General features: G+C 43.2%; 1 protein-coding gene across 7 annotated transcripts in view; it reads left to right on the top strand.

Moving 5' to 3' along the window:
* The window catches only part of CARMIL1 (capping protein regulator and myosin 1 linker 1), a 342,171-nt gene extending 337,817 nt beyond the window's left edge, over positions 1–4,354 (top strand). For 6 of the 7 annotated variants that reach the window (XM_064363059.1, XM_064363058.1, XM_064363055.1 and 3 more), the window contains one exon: positions 3,298–4,354. In XM_064363059.1, coding sequence (XP_064219129.1) covers positions 3,298–3,434 — 137 coding nt within the window. In that variant the 3' untranslated portion in view covers positions 3,435–4,354. The remainder of the gene's footprint in view (positions 1–3,297) is intronic. The other variant, XM_064363061.1, reaches the window with a different exon arrangement.
* The last annotated feature ends 15,085 nt before the right edge of the window (positions 4,355–19,439 follow it).

Here is a 19,439-nt window from a genome sequence, read left to right as displayed (position 1 = left end):
ACACATGCTTAGAGATGCTCCAGCTCTCTTAATACTTGCATTGAGGAAGTGTTTGTGGAATAATCAGATTTTTTTTTCACCCTGTTAAAATCAAGCATTAAATCAGGCTGCCTAAGAGGAGCTCTGTTGCAATCTGTAAAAAGTCTAAATCTTATAAATATTTAAAAAATAAATTCTAGCCAGGCATAGTGGTTCACATCTGTAATCCCAGCACTTTGGGAGGCTGAGACTGGAGGATGGCTTGAGGCCAGGAATTTGACAGTAGCCTGGGCAACAAATGAAACTCTGTCTGTACAAAAATTAAAAATTAGCTGGGTTTGGTGAGGTACACCTGTAGCCTCCCCTGCTCTGGAGGCTAAGACAGGAGGAGCACTGGAGCCCAGGAGTTTGAGGCTACAGTGAGCTATGACTGAGCCAAGTGAATTCCAGCCTGGACAACACTCAGTATCTATAAATGGATAAATGCATAAATGCTTGCATGCTTACATAGATGCATACATTCATTCTGGAGTTTTAAGTTTCAAACAGACATAATTCTGTTTAGACCATCCTTTAATAGAGGCCTGACTAAACCTACTTCAGTATAGTTGTGGTTAACATCTTAATTACATGGAATCAAACAGATGTTCCCTTAGGGCTGGAAAACAAACAACAAAGAAGTTCCCCCTACAAAGTTGTTCACGTTAGGGATCTTAGCCCTTAGTGTTAAGGCTGGAGACTAAAGGGCAGACTGCTTTGACTTTCAGACTCATCACATTAATTGCATAACTGTAGCTCCTTGATCTCATAAGTTTTTCTGTCCTTGAGTGGTGCTTACCTCCTGGACTATGAACATGTCATCCTGCTACCAGTCTCATCACATGCACAGTCACAATTGGTAGAGTTTAATCAATGGAGGTGGATATACTTAGAATGAATTTCTAAATAAAGTCACCACCATAGTGAAATTCTTTGACAGCCACCTTGAAAGAATATGTCATCTTTCCCCCTACAGCCCCTGAGTCCTGGAGAATTCGGAAGCCCAGTGTCAGTGACTCAAAAGAATCAACATTTAGGTGGAGACTGAGGGACAGCCTGCTTTTTGCAGGAAGATTTCTATGTTGGATGTCTTTGAATTTTAATCATGCCTGCTCTAATGACCCTTGTCTATAGGGTTGTCTCAGTTTTCTGTGACATGAACATTGTTGGTTACTTGAATTTCTCCAGTTTTACACCGTACTCTTATGTCGTGTCATACAACATGAATTAGACCTGAGATTGCCAGGAAACAAAAATATTGGGAAGAATGAAAAGTTTGATTATCCTTTAAGAATTAGAACAAATGTATTTGCTCTGAAGACAAATGAGCTGTATATTATATTTATTTCTTCCCTTGAATTTACAGTGTGTTTTTGAGTCATTTGATAGAGATTAACAACTTATTTTGGTTTTAAAACAATGGAAAACTATTTTCTAGCAGATCTCACAAGATATGCTCTAGTTTGAAGTTGGGTTTATTGCAAAATGTTTTCAGGATAAAGATAATATAAGTCTTCCCTACTTTCTTTTGTTCTTAGTATTTAAAGGATTCCTATCTATTAGTATCAAATTGGTTTTGTGATAAAGGGCCAAATATTTATAGACATTTACTCACCTTCATTCTCCAAACCTGGCCTACTGACAGCTTTGAAAGGACCAAACAAATGCATTTAATTTTTTTTGCCCAACACAAGCTTAAAAATAGAAATTGCACTTCAGTTTGGATGACAGAGCAACAGCCTGTTTCTAAAAAGAAAAAGAAAAAATAATAGAAGTCAATGATAATATTTCTTCGTTGCTTTCTTCCCCCACTTTGAGATTTTGCCTGAAGCTGTTAGACAAGGAAGACACAATTTAAGAAATTACATACTTTATTATCAGATTTGAAAAGTTTTTTCTTTTCAGAATTTTGAGTCATTTCCATTTAATTTCGTTAGCTAAAAATTTAAATTTTTATTATCTAAATATCAGAATCTGGCTCTAATACCAGTATTGGTAAGAGAAGTACTCTATTAGGTTTGCATTTTGACAGTTAGGTTTAATGAGCTTTCACTTCCTGAAATGCTCTTCCGTGGGTTAAACATTTTAATAGCCAGATCCTGGCAAGATGAGTTTTTTTTTTTTTTTTTTTTAGCAGAATGCAAAAATCAAGTGATTAGAAGCATCAGATGAATCCTGTAGCTTTTAAAGGACTGATGAAGTGCGTTCCTGTTTGGATCGTTTGAACTTCCAGTGATGAGATAGCTGTACTCTTCCTTCAGGCTGCACAAAGTGTGTGGGTTTAGTATTTTTAGCTCAAGAGCTGTCTATACAATAGACAAGATGAATAGTGTTTAATAATCCTTAATAGCTATGCTGGAGTACAGCATTCGAACCTTTTCCGCAGGTATCATAGCAGTGAAGTCATGTTCTCACTGGAAAGAACATGGGCTTTGGAGAGACAGATCTTGTTTAAATCCTGGTTTCAGGTTTTACAAAACCTACCTTACAGAAGGTAATTGTGAGGAATAGCGATAAAACAGTGAGTGCCTAACATACAACAGAGGCTCCGTTCCGGTAATGATTCTCCCATCATTGCTTTGTAAAGCCTCAGTAGATTCCTCATATTTATGTGTAATCAGAGCAGGCAACAATTATGGTCATTCTTTTACCTGAAGGGTGATTCCAAAATGGTTGAATGTGTCATAGGCAATATTTAATGCATTTTCACTTGACTTCATTCATTTCCTAGAGGGTGAAACTAAGGTTTTCTGAGTCACAGAAAGGTCTGACAAAGATTTCTGGGGACTTTGCTGATATCCTGCCCCACAAGCAGGAATGACAAACCCTAAATCATCTGCAAAAGGCATCTAGTGGGATATCTGTCCAGCCAGCTTCTCGTCAAGTCTATGTCTGCCCTGTTCTCTCTGCTGCGTGAGGGTGCAGCTGCACTGAGGAGGTCACCGGGGGCAGAACAGCTTCAAAGCCGTCCTCCCTCCTGGCATCCCCCTCCACTTCCCCACCGTCCTTGCCTGAGGGGTCCTCACCTCGGATTCTTGTCCACATCTGTAAGAGGTTCGCCCTGTCGTAGACTGTGTTTTTGTGTGTGTTTTCTCGTTTTGTTTCTGCTTTGTTGGTTTGTTTTACATTTCTGTCTAGAGTCTCCAAACATAATAGCCAGTTTGTTTCTGAGAAAGTTCACCCTGACCCCCTCTCCTCCCCCAAATCTTCAAGGCTCCTGCATCTCAGCCATTGGTATTACTTTGTCAATAAACTGTGCGACTTCCCTTTCTATTTCAGTTTCAAGGAGAAGCTGGGGCCAGCAGGCCCAGGAGTATCAAGAACAAAAGCAACAGTCCTCCAGTAAAGATGGCCATCAAGGCAGCAAATCTAGTGACTCCGGGGAAGAAGCAGAAAAAGAGTTTATTTTTGTGTAAACGTCACCCATGCAGAAGGCTTCCTGTGCGGGGTGCTTTGGTAGCCATCAGAGAGGAACAAGGGCAGCACCGCTTCTTCCCAGGGGCTCTCTCGGTGCTTTATTCTCTTGGTTTTTCTTCTTTTTTCTCCCTACCCCTATCCCCTGCCTTTTTTTTTTTTTTTTGGTATAGAAACAAATTCATTTCTTGGTAATCAAAGCACATTTCTTTGGTCTTCCTCCAACCCTTGGCATTTGATTTCTAAACATTCCTTCATATGCCTTTAATGAAAGCCAGCAATTATCCCATGGGCCCTACTTGAATTTCTCTGAGGCAGCTACAGATTGCCCTGCAAGATGAGTTTTTGGAGATAAATGAAACAACTGGACACGCACTCACAGCAGACCACGGAGTACTGCTGAGTGTGCCTGTATTGAATCCGCACGGGACTCCATATAGCAATTTATTCTTGATGTATGCAATTGCACATTGTAATTATATTAACAGAGCACACTAATAATTTGTATAAATTATATATATTAGATCTTGGATATGGTTTTTACATTCTCCCATGGGAAACTTCTTCCTTCCTGGTGTAGAATTGTGCATTTAAAGCTTGGTCGGTGACCTTTGCATACCATCAGCGAGCACAGCTGAGAACAGAGTGAGAAAGGCCCACGGCTGATTTTACCATGTGCCCGGATTAATGTATATAGTTGATTGGAATGAGGTTTTATGAATATTCATGTTTTTGAAGGCCTTTAATTTCTGTCTGCATATTAGCTTTTAATGTGTGATTTTAAGAGAGAATACTTTGACACCTGTAAAAATCAAAATACTACTCTTTATAAGACATTTCACAAATATTCACTTACATTACAGGCTGGAAGTATTTTATTCATATGTATATTTATACCAATAAAACGATTTTACAAGTGGAATTTGGACCTTCTTCAGTTACATTTTTAGTTTGGACTAGCTCAGGGTGGTGACCTTTGGTTTTGTTTCCAAAATCCAAAATAATCAAACTTCTCAGATAACCAATCTGGGAACCCTTACCTTCAAAATAATGCCACTGCCTGTTTTCACCTCTGGGAAAATGATAAAATTTACCAGAAGAACATAGAATTATGAGTTTGATGGAGCTCCCGTTACCATTAGTAAGGGTCCTATGAGGGATGCAAGTATGCAGAGAAGGATGGTTTGAAGAGTTTCAGTCAGTGGTCATCTATTGGAAAGAAGAATGACAGAAGGTGGGTTGACATGACATGGCTGTTTCCCTCACCATCCTTCTCCACCTGGGTGCCTGGCATATGAGTAAGTGCCCATAATGTAGACCGGATGGCTTGCTGCCTTTGCATGACCTCGTGAGGGCAGAAAGACACAGGATTGGTTCCTCCAGCTGTAGCTCTGCTGTCATCAGTGCTGATGGGAACAAGCACCCTCGTGGCTGCCACACTGGGAGAAGCATCAGAAGACAGATGGGCACGACGCCTCCATGAGCTAAAGGCTGTGGGAAACAGACCCATAACCCAACCAGAAACAATACAGTATGACAAAACCATACTCATTACAAACAGTGGTGTGGGAAGGGGGTTACATCTGCCTGTGCTGCTCGGGAACCTCAGAGGAGGCAACGTTTGTCCAAGGCCTTGAAGTCATACCTTCCTAAGTACAGGAGCAGTGTCTGATTCTTCATCATACCCCCTGTAAATGTATGATGGGACCCATGTTAGACCATAGAGAATAATAGGAAGATACAGAAGGTGCTCACAGAGCAGTCAGGTTCACATTCACTGAGACCACTTTGTGGTAAAAGGCACACGTGCTGCTGGTTAGGACCTGTCTCTGGGTTTCAGTGTAAGAACTATTCTCAGACAGTCGAGAGAAGCCCGGATAGTGAGTAGCCTTGGTGCTTTACTATGTAGTTGGATCCTGACTCTATGCAGTAGAAGCCATTGCATTTTTTAAAGCAATAATGTAATCAGAGCTAAGATGTATAGAGATAAACCCTATAGATTAGAGGCAGGCATCCAGTGAAGTGGCCGAGCAAGGATCCTTAATCATTTTCCCTCTGCATGTGGTGGTCTAGAGGTGTCCACTCAGATGCTCCTTCAAGAGAACTTGGCTATGGGGAGCATGTGGGGCCGACCATGGCTAACAGGATCCAGCTGCCACACCTTCAGACCCTCTCCAGTGGTCATGCTGCAGCTAGGCCACACACACTCCCCTGGATTCTCCCTGCCAACCCCCAAGGATGTTTGGTTCCCTAGGGCTGCCCAACACAGGACTCTGCTGGGCAGCTGTTTCTCTAGTGCCCTCCTGCGGCCTGGCCAAGGCTTTCTCAGGGCTGCACCAAAGCTCTCCCTACCCACATCTCCTTTCCTCATTCCCCATCTTCTTTTACAGGTGATCAGCCTGAATGTGGTTTGAAGGCAGTCCCTGCTACGGCGCCCCACTTTAATTCTTCACAGCCATTTCCCCCAGTAAATAAGTATTCTGCGGTCTAATCCCATCTTGGCACATGCTTCTTGGAGAGCCTGGATTGACACACATCTCCATATTCTGTCAGCCATCAATCAAGAATATATGCACTTTGGGAAGTCAAGGTTGGTGGATGAACTTTGAGGTTGGGAGTTCGAGACCAGTCTGGCCAACATGGTAAAACCTCATCTCTACAAAACCTACAAAAATTAGTCGGTCGTGGTGGTGGGCACATGTAACCCTAGCTACTTGGGAGACTGAGGCAGGAGACTCACTTGAACCTGGGAGGGGGAGGTTGCAGTGAACTGAGATCATGCCACTGCATGCCAGCCTGGGCAACAAAGACTTTGTCTAAAAAAAAAGCATGGAAAAGCAGCTTTACCATGTACATCTGCTGAGCTGGTGGCTAGCAGATCTTTCCTCAAAATGTGTGGGCTTTTGTGTTTGTGTTGTGAATATATTAGAATTTGTGACATGTCCCTAAAAGAAAGATGCCCTTAAGGCAGAGTGTACTAACTAACTTCTCGAGGTCCTTTGGGATTTTGACACAACAGACACCACCTTGATTCCTGTTACCCTTGTAAAGTGCCAGTAGAAGTGAAGAGAGCCATGCCTGCCTCGGGGAACCCAGTGAAGCTAAGTGCGGGAGCAGCAGTGGAGCCCATCGGGAGCTGTGGTTCCCAGAGAACCCACTTGGACCAGCCAGATGAGCCAGGCTGCTCCTGGAGCAAGGGTAGGAGCCTCCCAGAAAACCCCTAGAATACTAAACCACAGATACTCTTTTCTTTATGCCATGTATAAGACTTGAGAATGAGAAGGATTTCATAATTCACCTCTCGGATATACTAAGCAGGGGCCAAATAATCTAGGAATTGTTTGATCACTTATTCTGGGGATGCATTCATTGTGCAGCTTTTGAGCACGCTGACTTAATGAATTTTATTTTTATTTAACATTGGTCAGTTTGGGTCTACTAGCAAGGGACCCAGCTGGCCAGCAATCGGTGGGCATGTGTCAAGTGTTGGCGAGAACTCAATTGTAATTAAAAATTGGCCGGAAGAGGACAACAGACACATGATTCAATTAGGAAGGGCCAGACAGCTCATAGTGGGTAAGACATTCTCATGACTTTGCCCTGCCCTGTGTCGGCTTATTTCCCCAGGTGATCCAGCTCCTTTTGTTAGCTGTTCACTTTAACACTCCATCTGCAAAACAGCATTCACAGAGAAGAGAAAAAGAATCCTTTTTTTTTTTTTTTGCAGAGAAGAAAGAAATGGATGGCAACAGGAAATCTCCGTAGGCAGGACAACCCTGATTTTCACCTGAGGTATTACACCTGTTCTCAGTCCCAAGTGTGAAAATCCTAAATTGAGGTGTCCTTGAAAGGATGTTTCTGTTTAACACTTTTTGACTTGCTAGATTGAAAGCTCTGCCCCAGTGTGGCCCTGCAGTCAAAACCACGTGGCCCTTATTCATTCTCAGTCTTTCTTTGCTTTTTCCCTCAGAGCAAGAACATGAACCAGTGCCTTCAATAGCCGTAGGCTATAATGCTGGCCTTCCTTTCTGCTCTCTTTAAAAGGTGCTAAGAAAACAATAGAGGTTTCCTAGATGCTCACTGTTTTCTCTGCCATGTTTAGGGTCCTGCTCTTCCTGAATTATTCCAACTAAAACCCTATCTTCCTAAATTCTTTAGCCCAGAACCCTACCCCTTGGCCAAACTGCTGAAAACCAGAGCAGGGAGGCAAAGTAGTGAACACAAAGAGCAATGGAAGGAAGGTAATTTTTTCTCTCCCTCATTCTGGTGTTTGGATTTTTTGTTTGTCTCTCCTGAGTTTTGACTGAATGAAGCAAAACTGTAACTAAAAGCCATGCTTTGAGGCAGCCTGGTCTGTCCTCCCCGCTGATAGTATAGGCTGAGCAAACTGTGCTCAGTGAGCCACGTCATTTTAACATCCCAGCCTTCTGTGACTCTTGGCTCTTACACACGACAGGTCACAACGCTGAGAATAGGAAAAGGCTCTGCTCAGTGAAACAGGCCATAATTTAATCTGCTGGGGCTATAATCAAGGTGAGTTAAGAGGTATGCAGTGTTTGCATCACATACAGATATGGGAGAATGGGGAAATTCAGCTTCTCTGCAAATGGTTATCACTGGTCCAAAGCCAAGGTGGTCTGCCTGGGTTTTGAAATATTGATCACTATCTAAATCACTAAGCCTCAAAATGTAGGACAAAGCATTTGAGACGTACAGATTGCATCTCAAGATTTCTTAGTCTGAGGTCAGATTGTATGTTATTTCAAAATCACAACTGAAAGTTGTAGTTTCCTTTCCTTTTTAGGGCAATTTAATAAAGATTAAATCTCTAAGCCACACTTGAAAATCTGTCTCATGAAGAAACTCTCTCTAGTCAGAGATTTCTTGAAATCAGTAGAAGCAAAATGTGTTTTCTTCAGGGACACTGTCCTTGCTGTTACTGCCCAGTGGCACGTTTGAGTAGGACCAGGGTAATCCATGTACACTTTCCAGTTACAGTTGGTATTAGGTTTAACTCACAGTGAAGCTATCACTTACACTGGGTACACACGACTTACACTGGGGCCTGTTTCATGCTCCACACCAAACCACTACTTGTAGGATTGCAGGATTAGGCACAACTTTGCACCTCCTGTGACATATAGTGATTGTGAGGTCTCATCTAACAGTAAGAGCATACACTTAACCGTAGTTTCTGGAGATGTGAAGAAAAGAATTCTCTCAAAGACAGAAGCATTGTCAGGGTGGAGGTCACTTCAGGTTGCCTATCATGGGACCACAGTGGCCTGGATGCAGAAAACCCAGTGCTGGGAAGATGTGCTTGACCTTCTAGACATTGAATCCCTGCAGAGAATTCAACAATGAACTGCACAGGCATTCTTCCACGCAGGAGTGTCCTTACCCACAGCAGTGAGGACATGGGAGGTGTCCGTGCAGGCAGAAGCTCATCTTGGGGAGATTCCTAGACTGTTCCCAAAGGGTCAGCAGGTCTCCCATGCTCTTCCCTCACATCCTCAGAGGAGTGGGGAGAAGAGACAGACTGCTTTCCACTTACTGAAAGTAGAGAATTTAAGAGGACATTTGACCTTTTGGCCTGACCAGTCCTCACTGAAGCCTGTCCTCTCTGTGATCAAGTCGTTTGGAGGCTGGCTCATCATGCACCATGTTCTCCTTTCCCCAGGTGACCTTCCTCCCTTCCAAGGCTACAATCCCCACCTTTGCATGATGTTTCCCTCATCTTTTGCTTTAGTTCCATCTCTTTACAGCATTGATAGGGTGACTCATGGGCATCAGAAATTCAGTATGTAATACGGATAATTCATGGGCATAGGGTGGCCAGACGCCTTGCCTAGAAATGAGATAATTCAATTCTGTGACACCTGGACAGATCTCTCACTGGAGATAGAGGACCAGAACCCCCCTGCCTTTCCATTTCTACAGAGCAGAGACAGATTTTGTCCAAAGGGCACTTAGCTAGTTTGCTCTTACTGCATCCAGGCACCTTGATGGAGCCTTCTTTGCCTATAATGACTAGGTGTGAGGGAAGCGGGGACCATTTGCAAGTACTAATAGGATTTGCTGGCTGAAACCACTGGTGGACACTTCTCAGCTGAAGCTCCAGGTGGGCACTCCTAGCTGAAGCCAGCACTACCGTGGCTCAGGGACACTCAGCAGAGGAGAGCAGTTCCTCCACCTGCTACTAATTTTCAAAGCTCTAGACAGAGTGTGTATCCTGCATGCCATGGGCTGGGGAGAATGCCGGGCATCTGTCTGTGAGCTTGAATTGTGAAAAAAAAAATGGCTTCTTTATTTTCATTAGCCTCCTTTGCAATTTAGAATTTCTTTCTAGCATGTCCAACTATAATAGTATTAACAGTGCCTGGGACAATGTAAATCATAAGCATTTTTAGATCAGTTTACAACCACTGCAGATATTGTGATACATTCTCCCATTCACCACTGCTTCAAAATGATGTACTTATAAGGCTACATTGTGTTATTTAAAGAATTAATAAAGCAGTGCATTAACTTCTAAATCAAACTTTAACATAGCCTAATAACTGTATTTCAGTATTATTAGTTTCCTCTATAATGCCCTGTATTCTACATTATTTGTATGAAATATTTGCTTTGAGAAGGAGTCCTGAGACTTCATCAGACTACCAGAGAGATGATGGTCCAAGCAAGGATAGAAACCAGCTCGGCCACCCCAGGCCTAGCAGGGCTGGACAGGAGTACTTTTTGGAAATGAACTAGAATCTTCTTGTGGATATGTATTCCTTTCTCTTGTCTTCCAAGCTGTCTCCTATCCTCCTGTACCATATGTGCTCATGAGGATTTTCTTTAATGGGTCTTAAAAATGTGTAAAAATTAAGTTAATACCTATGAGGAGAAAATGATTCCAAAGTTGAAACAGGATCTGAAACTGCATTGCCAGGCATGGTCTTCCTGGCTGATCGAGAGGGAGAGTGAAGCAGGCTCGGCTACGTGTGCCTTCAGCCCCTGTTCAGACACAGGGAGAGAGATGGCTTTCCTCCACCACGGTGAATGGTTACAGGACTTTGTCTTCCAAGACAGGGACTAGGAAGCTGTTTTAAATGTAGGTTTTCTTAGTAGTTAGGTATAGTGAGGTCAACACCATCGAGAGACAACTACTGTTGAAAAGATGAGGCCGGGCGCGGTGGCTCACGCCTGTAATCCCAGCACTTTGGGAGGTCTAGGCGGGCAGATCACCTGAGGTCAGGAGTTCGAGAACGACCAGCCTGACCAACATGGAGAAACCCCATCTCTACTAAAAATACAAAATTAGCAGGGTGTAGTGGCACATGCCTGTAATCCCAGCTACTGAGGAGGCTGAGGCAGGAGAATCGCCATTGCACTCCAGCCTGGTCAACGAGAGCAAAACTCTGTCTCAAAAAAAAAAAAAATCTCCAGTTCCTCACAGTTCCCAAGAAAACAGAGCACACCATACCATGCAGGGCCACATGGAGAAGCGCCAGGTTTGGTCAGGAGGCAGCAGGAGGTAGTGGGAAATGCGGGCAAACGCTCTTACTGTGTTTCCCATGAGAAAGAATGAGTGAGGTCAGGTAAGCAGGCTTAGGATGGGCTAGTTTGAATAATTTCAGAGGGCTCAGGGTAGAGCAACTGTCCTGAGCTGTCTAGTACCTGACCTTGGGGTGTTCATGGTGGGAAATAGTAGCCTGAAGTGTGAGAGCCCACTTCCACTTAAGGGAGGTTGTGAGGTGCGGAGACACTGGGTTGGTTAGTTTGCATAAGAAAGGCACGCTTCCAGGTGATTCATATACTGCCTCTGAGAAGTGGCTAGCCCTGAGAAAGACAGTCCCTTTAGTGTCAGCAAAGCCCCAAGATACAGAATTACAGAAAATTGGCCCGTCGTGGTGGCTCACGCCTGTAAATCCCAGCACTTTGGGAGGCGAAGGCAGGCCAGATCACTTGAGACCAGGAGTTCGAGACCAGCCTGGCCAATATGGCTAATATAAAAATTAGCCAGGCACAGTGGCGCATACCTGTAATCCCTGAAAATGGGGAGGCTGAAGCACAAGCATTTGCTTGAACCCGGGAGCCAGAGGTTGCAGTGAGCTGAGATCACACCACTGCACTACAGAGGCAACAGAGTGAGACTGTCTCAATAATAATAATAATTACAGAAAATAAATCAAAAGGTGTAATTAATACAGAGGCCACCTAGCATTCCTGGCTGAAGGGATGGTGCATTCTGGAAAGAATGCGTGCCCTTGCCGCCTCTTAGGTGAGTAAGTTAATATTCATTAGTAGAGACCTGAGCGAAGACAAAAGCAGGACGTGCAGAGCCTCACGTTCAGATGGAAACAGGTCTCCCGAGCATCTTTCCAGCACCCTGGCCTCTTCCTGCTCTCCACCACACCGCTTACCTCCTGCGGGTGGAAAAGAAGCTCAGCTTTCCTGGCTTTTTGGGTCCCAGGTGCCTCTGAGGCCTGAGCAGAGGGTTAGAAACCAACACCCTTGAGTCCCTTAGGGTCTGAGGGCAACCTTACGGTCCAGAAGTGGCCGGCCCAAAGAAGACTGGGGTGACTGTGTTTGGCCTGTCCAAGAAGGAAAAGCAGTGGACTCGCTCCTGTGGCTACAGGAGCACCCACTCTGGGGCGTCGCTGTGCAAATGCCTTGTTCTGAATAGGCCTTGCGAACCGCTCCAACCTTCTGATAACTTAAAAAAGAAATCAGTGTCACTAATGAGTTTAATTGAAACAGGAGGGAGAGATTTTAAAGAGTTCTGGGGGCATGAGCATGTTAATTAGATTGATTATTCCTGGAAAAGGCAAAAGGAAGAAACTTGCTCTCGCTAAATCTAATCTCATTTAATTGAACTATGGGAAGAAGTTAGCTCTCCAGTCACTGGCGAAAGGCAAGCAAAGCAAGACCCTGAGGTTAATGAGGGGATGTCAGTGCAGCCCAGACGCCTGGCACTGCCCATTGTTAGCATTAATGCATAGGGAGCCCCAGTGGCAGCAACTGACACGAGCTAAGCCGGAAAACCCACGTGTGGTTTGAGCTCTGTGCTCGTTTTACACTAGCATGCTGCTTTGGAAATGCCAGCTGTTCAAGTTACAAGGAACAAGGCTGAATGTCCACCCGTGCTGAGATTTCCCCTTTGATGGTGGACAAGACTGGGGCCATTGTTACCATGACAAGATGTGCTGCGGATTAAGGGGGAGGAAGACTGTGTGCCTTATTGTCTCGTTCCCTTCTCTGGAGAAGCCCAAAGAACCACACAAGACATCTGAAGATTGAAGGGGCAGCCATCATTCAATCACAGCATCAGACTTTGCATGTCTGTGACCCAATCTGTTTCGACGATTCTCTCAGGCGTAGTTCCATTGAATCTGGCTTTGGAGCGTATTCCCTCTCTCTATACCTGACTCCTGAGAATATCTCAAATACAAATCAAACTTCTTGCCAGTTATGGTTTCTCATTTTGTTAGCTCGTTCAATATTTGTTGAGCACCTGTTATGTAACAGGAAATGGTCTGAGTGTTCATCTCCTAAGACCAAATCCCCATCCTTTGGCTCTTGGAGTTTGATTAACGGAGCTGAGAGAACATAAATTAGTGAATGACATAGTTTCACACATGCTCTGCACAGCAAGGGACTTTATTACTTTTTTTGAAACAGAGTCTTGCTCTGTCATCGAGGCTGGAGTGCAGTGGCACAATCTCGGCTCACTGCAACCTCTGCCTCCTGGGTCCACACAATTCTCCTGCCTCAGCCTCCTGAGTAGCTGGAACTACAGGCACATGTCACCACGCCCTAATGTTTTTTTTTGTTTTGTTTTGTTTTGTTTTGTATTTTTAGTAGAGACGGGGTTTCACCATGTTAGCCAGGGTGGTCTTGATCTCCTGACCTCGTGATCCGCCCGCCTCGGCCTCCCAAAGTGCTGGGATTACAGACGTGAGCACCGCGCCCAGCTGCCTCTTGGCATTTCCTGGCCTGAGTCAGGATGCACTTTTTGGAGAAGGTCTTCTCCTGAAGCCTCCTTGGTAAGCAAACAGATTTTTCATTAGCAGAAGCTGCATAGGTTAGATTCTGGAAACATCCAGGAGTTTCCTTTCACCTCAGTGCTGCTGCCATCTCTGACACTCTCTAAGAGGCTGGCAGTGCTCTCTTCATTAAATGTTAGCAAATATTTACAGAGTGTCTTCTATATGCCAAACACCAGCCTACGAACGTCTCTTCTCCCTAGAAGTCATACCTGGTCCCACATTACCAGAGACCTGTCCAACCAGGTAGTGGATTTTACAAAAAGGGTACAGATGAGCCTAGGAGAAAATTCAGGAGCCTGTCAAAAGTTTGGTCAAGCAAAGAATCTGTCAGAATCCAGCTGCTATGCTATGAGAATCCCAGGTGAGCCATCTGGAGGGAAACTGGGCCATCTTGCTGGAAAGCTCCAGCTGAGCTCCTGGCTGACAGACAGCACCACCTGCCAGCCAGGTGAGAGAGGCCTTTCTCCCAAGGCCATTTAGGCCCCATCAAAGTGATGCCACAAGCAGCAGCAATAAGCCTCCCCTGCCGAGTCTGGGCTAAATTACAGCCTTGTGAGCAAGTAAATGACTGCTGTTCTCTATGCGATGTCATCCAGCAATCAATAATGGAAGAGAACATTATGTAGAAGTTGCGGTTCAGATGAAGAGATGGGACATAGCACGATTGCCAAGTTTCTTTTAGGCCAACTGTGAGGCAGATACCAGGCAGGCTTTGTTGGAAGGGAGCCACAGACGGAACAGAGAGCACGACACACGGTGTTGAGGAGGGAAATATCTGGCAATAAGGAGCAAAGCGGAAAATTAGTTTTAAGTCATCCTGTAAGCAAGAAAAGATTTCAGTGTTTGCTGTTTCGGAACAGGAAGTTTTATCATTGTAAGTAATTAACTTGGATCTGGTTCTTTTTTATTTGAAACTTCACTTGTATTACATGCTGTTTATTGTCGAAAAATCATTGAAAACGTTACGTTTAACAAAAAGAATGTCTTTGCAGATAATTCACTAATTAGTAAGTCATATGCACTATATCTGCTTTTCTTGGTTACTATTCCTTGAAACCCCATCTTCCATGCCACAAACTTCAAGTTCTCTATTTTCAGTTGAGTACCAGTTATCTGCTGCCAGCAACTGTCTCAGACTGGCCTTGAAAGGTGCCTGTCACTGGGTGTGCTATCAGTAAATATTTAGACAATTGAACCGCTTTGACCTCTTGAATAAATATAATGTGGGTTACCACTGTCCTAAGGGATTTCAGAAAGCCAGTATTTTTCTTATGGACCAGCTAGAAATAAACTGACCATTTTAAATAGCTCTATAAACTGAGATCACTTGTGAGAAGGAGTTAACACAAACTTTGAAGTGCCCAACTTCTGTCCTTTGAGACAGAATTATCCTTCCTCAGCCTCCCGAGTAGCTGGGATTGCAGGTACCTGCCACCATGCCCAACTAATTTTTGGATTTTAGTAGAGATGGGGTTTCACCACGTCGGCCAGGCTGGTCTCAAACTTCTGACCTCAAGCAGTCCAGCTGCGTTGGCCTCACAAAGTGTTGGGATTACAGGCGTTAGCCACTGCGCCAGGCCTCTTTCTTTTTTTAAAAAAATCCTTGTCAACAGCTTTACTGAGGTAGAGTTTATATAAATAACATTCACCCACTTTAAATATAGTTTGACGAGTTTTAGTAAATCATCTGATCACCACCACCATCCAGTTTTTTTTTTTTTAACACTTCCATCACCCAAAAAGGTCCATCCTGCCTGTTTTTAGTCAAAAAAGTAGGTATCTTTGATGTCTCTGACTATGGGTCTCCTTTCGGTCTGTAGAGTTTTGCCTTTTTTTTTTTTTTTGTAGAAATTTCATATACATTGTAATCATATAGTAGGTGTCTTTGTGTCTGGCTTCATGGAAAAATAGTTTTGCTGATTTTCTGCTACTTCTCTTACACTTGATCCTGTCATATTCACTGGCAAATGTGGGAACATGGCCGCAGGCAGGAGTATGGAAGTTGGAGATCAGAGTGAAGATCCTGAGTCTGCCGCTCTCTGCCTGTGGACCATGAGCCAGTCACGGTTCTGTACTCCGTTTCCCTGCCAGGAGCGTTGGGGTCATCACTCTTTCTCAGTCTAGAAAGAACTCAAATTCAAAAGATCCGTCAGGTGTTCCCACAACAGGTGATACAATACTGAAGTAGCTCCTTGTCAATTGGTAATAGCCACTGTGACGAACACCTGCGGGCCCCCTCCCCTACCAGCCCAGCAAACTCATCCTTCCCATCAGGACCCCTTAGACCTTTCTGTAATCTAACCCCCCTGCTGCCAAAAAGGAATAAAGCCTGGTACAGCAGGGGCCCAGCCTGGGCACCTCCCTTAACCCCTGCACTGTGGTTAGCAACCTTTCTGATAGTTCAGTGCCCACACCATACCCAATGTTAAATATTAGGAATAGATCCTCTGTTTACAGGAGGCAGGAGGGTGGAATGAGAAAGTGGAGGGGAGGGGAATTTGGAGCTGGGGCTTTGAAAGAAGGGTCTGAAATAAGACTGGAACCAATATGCTAAAATACATTCAGAAAAAAAACAAAGTCTTACATTTAGGTTTAAAAAAGGGAATATTTCTGTGATTCCATGGATACAAAATTTTAAAAAAAAAAAGAAGAAGGGCGTATTAATAGAGTAGGGTGACCTGGGGATTCTGGCCAAGGGCAAGCTCTCTGTGAGCTCTCAATAATATGGCTGAACATTTGCTAAGAGGTGAATAACAGACCAAATATTTACTTACCTGAGACGCTTGGCCAGGGGCCTCTGAGCCCTCAGTTGGGCACCAGTGCATACATGGCTCTACATTCAGAGCATGAAAAGAAACTACTCAGCCTGTTCAGGGCTGCAAGTACACCTGAGTCTGGCCTCAATGGTGGTGTAACAACTAAGGAGCACAAAGAATTTGCCCCATCCCCTGTCTAATCAGACTGAGCTGAAGTAATGATCAAGGTCCCCACCAGAAGGACCTAATGGCTAGAAACCCACTAGACTGTCCTGGGGACCACCTGGTGCTATTAAGAGACCTGTGTATGTTTAACTTAAGAAAGGGAAGAAGGCCGGGCACTGTGGCTCATGCCTGTAATCCCAGCACTTTGGGAGGCCGAGGTGGGTGGATCACTTGAGGTCAGGAGTTCAAGACCAGCCTGGCCAACATGGTGAAACCCCGTCTCTACTAAAAATACAAAAAAAAAAAAAAAAACTGGGCATGGTGGCAGGCACCTGTAATCCCAGCTACTTGAGAGGCTGAGACAGGAGAATTGTTTGAACCTGGGAGGTGGAGGTTGCAGTGAGCTGAGATCATGCAATTGCTAAAGATAAAGGAGAAGAAATTGACTTATAAAATTTGTTTGTTATGCATGCTTATGAAAGTATGTATAATCACGTATGCATAATTATAATGTCTTTGTCAGTCTTGAAATTTTGGAGATATTATTATTATAGGCTGAAACATTTTCTGCAAACCTTCGAAGACTTGAATAAAGCCAGCTGGTGTTTTTCTGCCTGTTTTTATATTCTGGCCACATTGGCAGCTGATTAGATGGTGCCCACCCAGATTAAGGGTGGGTCTGCCTTTCTCAGCCCACTGACTCAAATGTTAATCTCTTTTGACAACACCCTCACAGACACGTCCAGAATCAATACTTTGCATCCTTCAGTTCAATCAAGTTGACAATATTAACCATCACACCAGTCCACTGAAGAAAAACTGAAAATGCTGGATAGACTATTTTCAAACTCATAAAAATACATTGATGCATGGACCATTTAGTAAAAGATACTAAGGGTCTTAGCTAAGTGAAAATAGACATGCAGAGAAGTAAGCGTAGGCTGAATCTAGTTTCTGCTTTGAAGATATTTAGCACATCAGATTTGTCCTTCAAATTTCACAGCATCAAGAGAGAAAGCCTAAGGAGGAGTCCCATCAATGTTAGTGGAATCTAGAAATAATAAAACCCAAGTGACTTCATTTAAAAAAATATCTATTCCAAACTGCGGTGCAGATGGAAGGGAAAAATCATCTAACTTTCCTAAGAATGTCTAACCACAAATTGGCGCTCATACATGTTTGCTGCCTGAATTCATTCTAACTGGGTGTTAAACAAAACAAAACAAAAAACCTCAACCTATGAATTTACTTTAAAGTTGCCTTGGGCAGATAGCGCCATAGACATCTGGTAAAAGCAATTGCAAATCCTCTCTAGAGAAACTCACCTTCAGCCTAGGCTTTAAAGTGTTCCCATAGACAAAGCTCCAAGAATTATGAATCTATACAGCCAAAATTATGGAAATAACATAAGAAAATAAGTCACTCTTTGTGAGATCTAGTGGGAATAACACACAGTAGAATCAGACTTCAGAGATGGGAAAAATAAACAGAATGTTCAATAATTAAATGTATTGGGTTTAAATCATGAAGAGATGGAAAATATGAAAGAAGAAGGAACTATGACACATAGTCAAATATATTTTAAAAAGAACAAAATATATAATGTTAAAAACTTAAATGGTGACTTTAACAATTGATTAAATACAGCTGCACTGAGCATTAGTGAATTAAAAGATGGATCATAAAAAATTTGCAACATGCAGCACAGAGAAACAAAGTGGTGGGGAGTACGAATAGTAATGAAGAGGAGACAGCGTGAGAAAGACTAATCTATGTCTTAAACGATCCCAGGAGAAAAGCGGAGAGAGATGGTTCGGGTGAGGGAAGGAGTGGAGAGGAGAGATACTGAAGAGTAAATAGCTGAGACTCTTCTAGAGCTGATGAGAGAGATCAAATCACAGATTCAGGTAGCCCCATGAATCTTAAGCAGGATTAAAAAAAAAAAAAAAACACCAACTCTAGACATATTGCACTGAAACCGCAGAACTCCAAAAGACAGAGAAAAATCCTTAAAGCAGCCAGAGCAAAACCACGGAGACCTACAAGGGAAATGCAGAGACAAACAGCTGACTTCTCAACAGCAGCAGAGGAATTCAGGAAGTCCTCAGGGAAAAATAATCTCAGAGTTCTGAGAGGAAATAGCTGTCACCATAAAAATCAGTATCTGGCAACATGATTTGTCGAGTGCAAAGGTGAAATAAAGACATTTTCAGACAAATGGTGACTTTCCCTCCACCAGGCATCGAATAAAGGGGATTTTAAAGGATGCTCTTTTGTAAGAATAAGAGTAATTCCAGATGGAATTTCTGAAATGCAAGAAGAATTAGATGAGCAAAAACAATGACAATTATATGGGAAAATCTAAACAAATATTACTAGATGAAAAAATAATGGTAATATTTTGTGAATTAAAAATATATTTGCGGCGGGGTACAGTGACTGACACCTGTAATCCCAGCAGTTTGGGAGGCGGAGGCGGGTGGATCACAGGTCAGGAATTCAAGACCAGCCTGGACAAGATGGTGAAACCCCATCTCAACTAAAAATAAAAAAACTAGCTGGGCATGGCGGCACACACCTGTAATCCCAGCTACTTGGGAGGCTGAGACAGGAGAATCGCTTGAACCCTGGAGGCGGAGGTTGCAGTGAGCCGAGATTACGCCATTGCACTCCGGCCTGTGCAACAGTGAGACTCAGTCTCAAAATAAATAAATAAATAAACAAATAATAGGCTTAAAATACATGATAACAACAGTATGTAACTTGGAATGGGATGGACAGTTCTAAAATATTCTATGGTTTTAATGTTACATGCAAGGGCTGTAAATGTATTAATTTTTACTTTAAAAATCATGTATGCATATTGATAGCTCTAGGATTAAAAAAAACCGAAACAGAAGATGAATGTATAATTTCCAAGTTAATAAGAAAAACGAGAGAAAAAACTTTATCAAGCAAAAAGCAGAGAGGAAAGAAAAAATAAACATACAGAGGCAAGCAAATAACATAAAAGAAATCCAAATATATCAGTAATTACGATAAGTAAAAA

Source organism: Aotus nancymaae, unplaced genomic scaffold (assembly GCF_030222135.1).
Source record: "Aotus nancymaae isolate 86718 unplaced genomic scaffold, 86718_ANA_hifiasm-v0.15.2.pri h1tg000051l, whole genome shotgun sequence".
Lineage (NCBI taxonomy): Eukaryota > Metazoa > Chordata > Mammalia > Primates > Aotidae > Aotus > Aotus nancymaae.
This window is presented reverse-complemented; position numbering and strand designations above follow the sequence as displayed.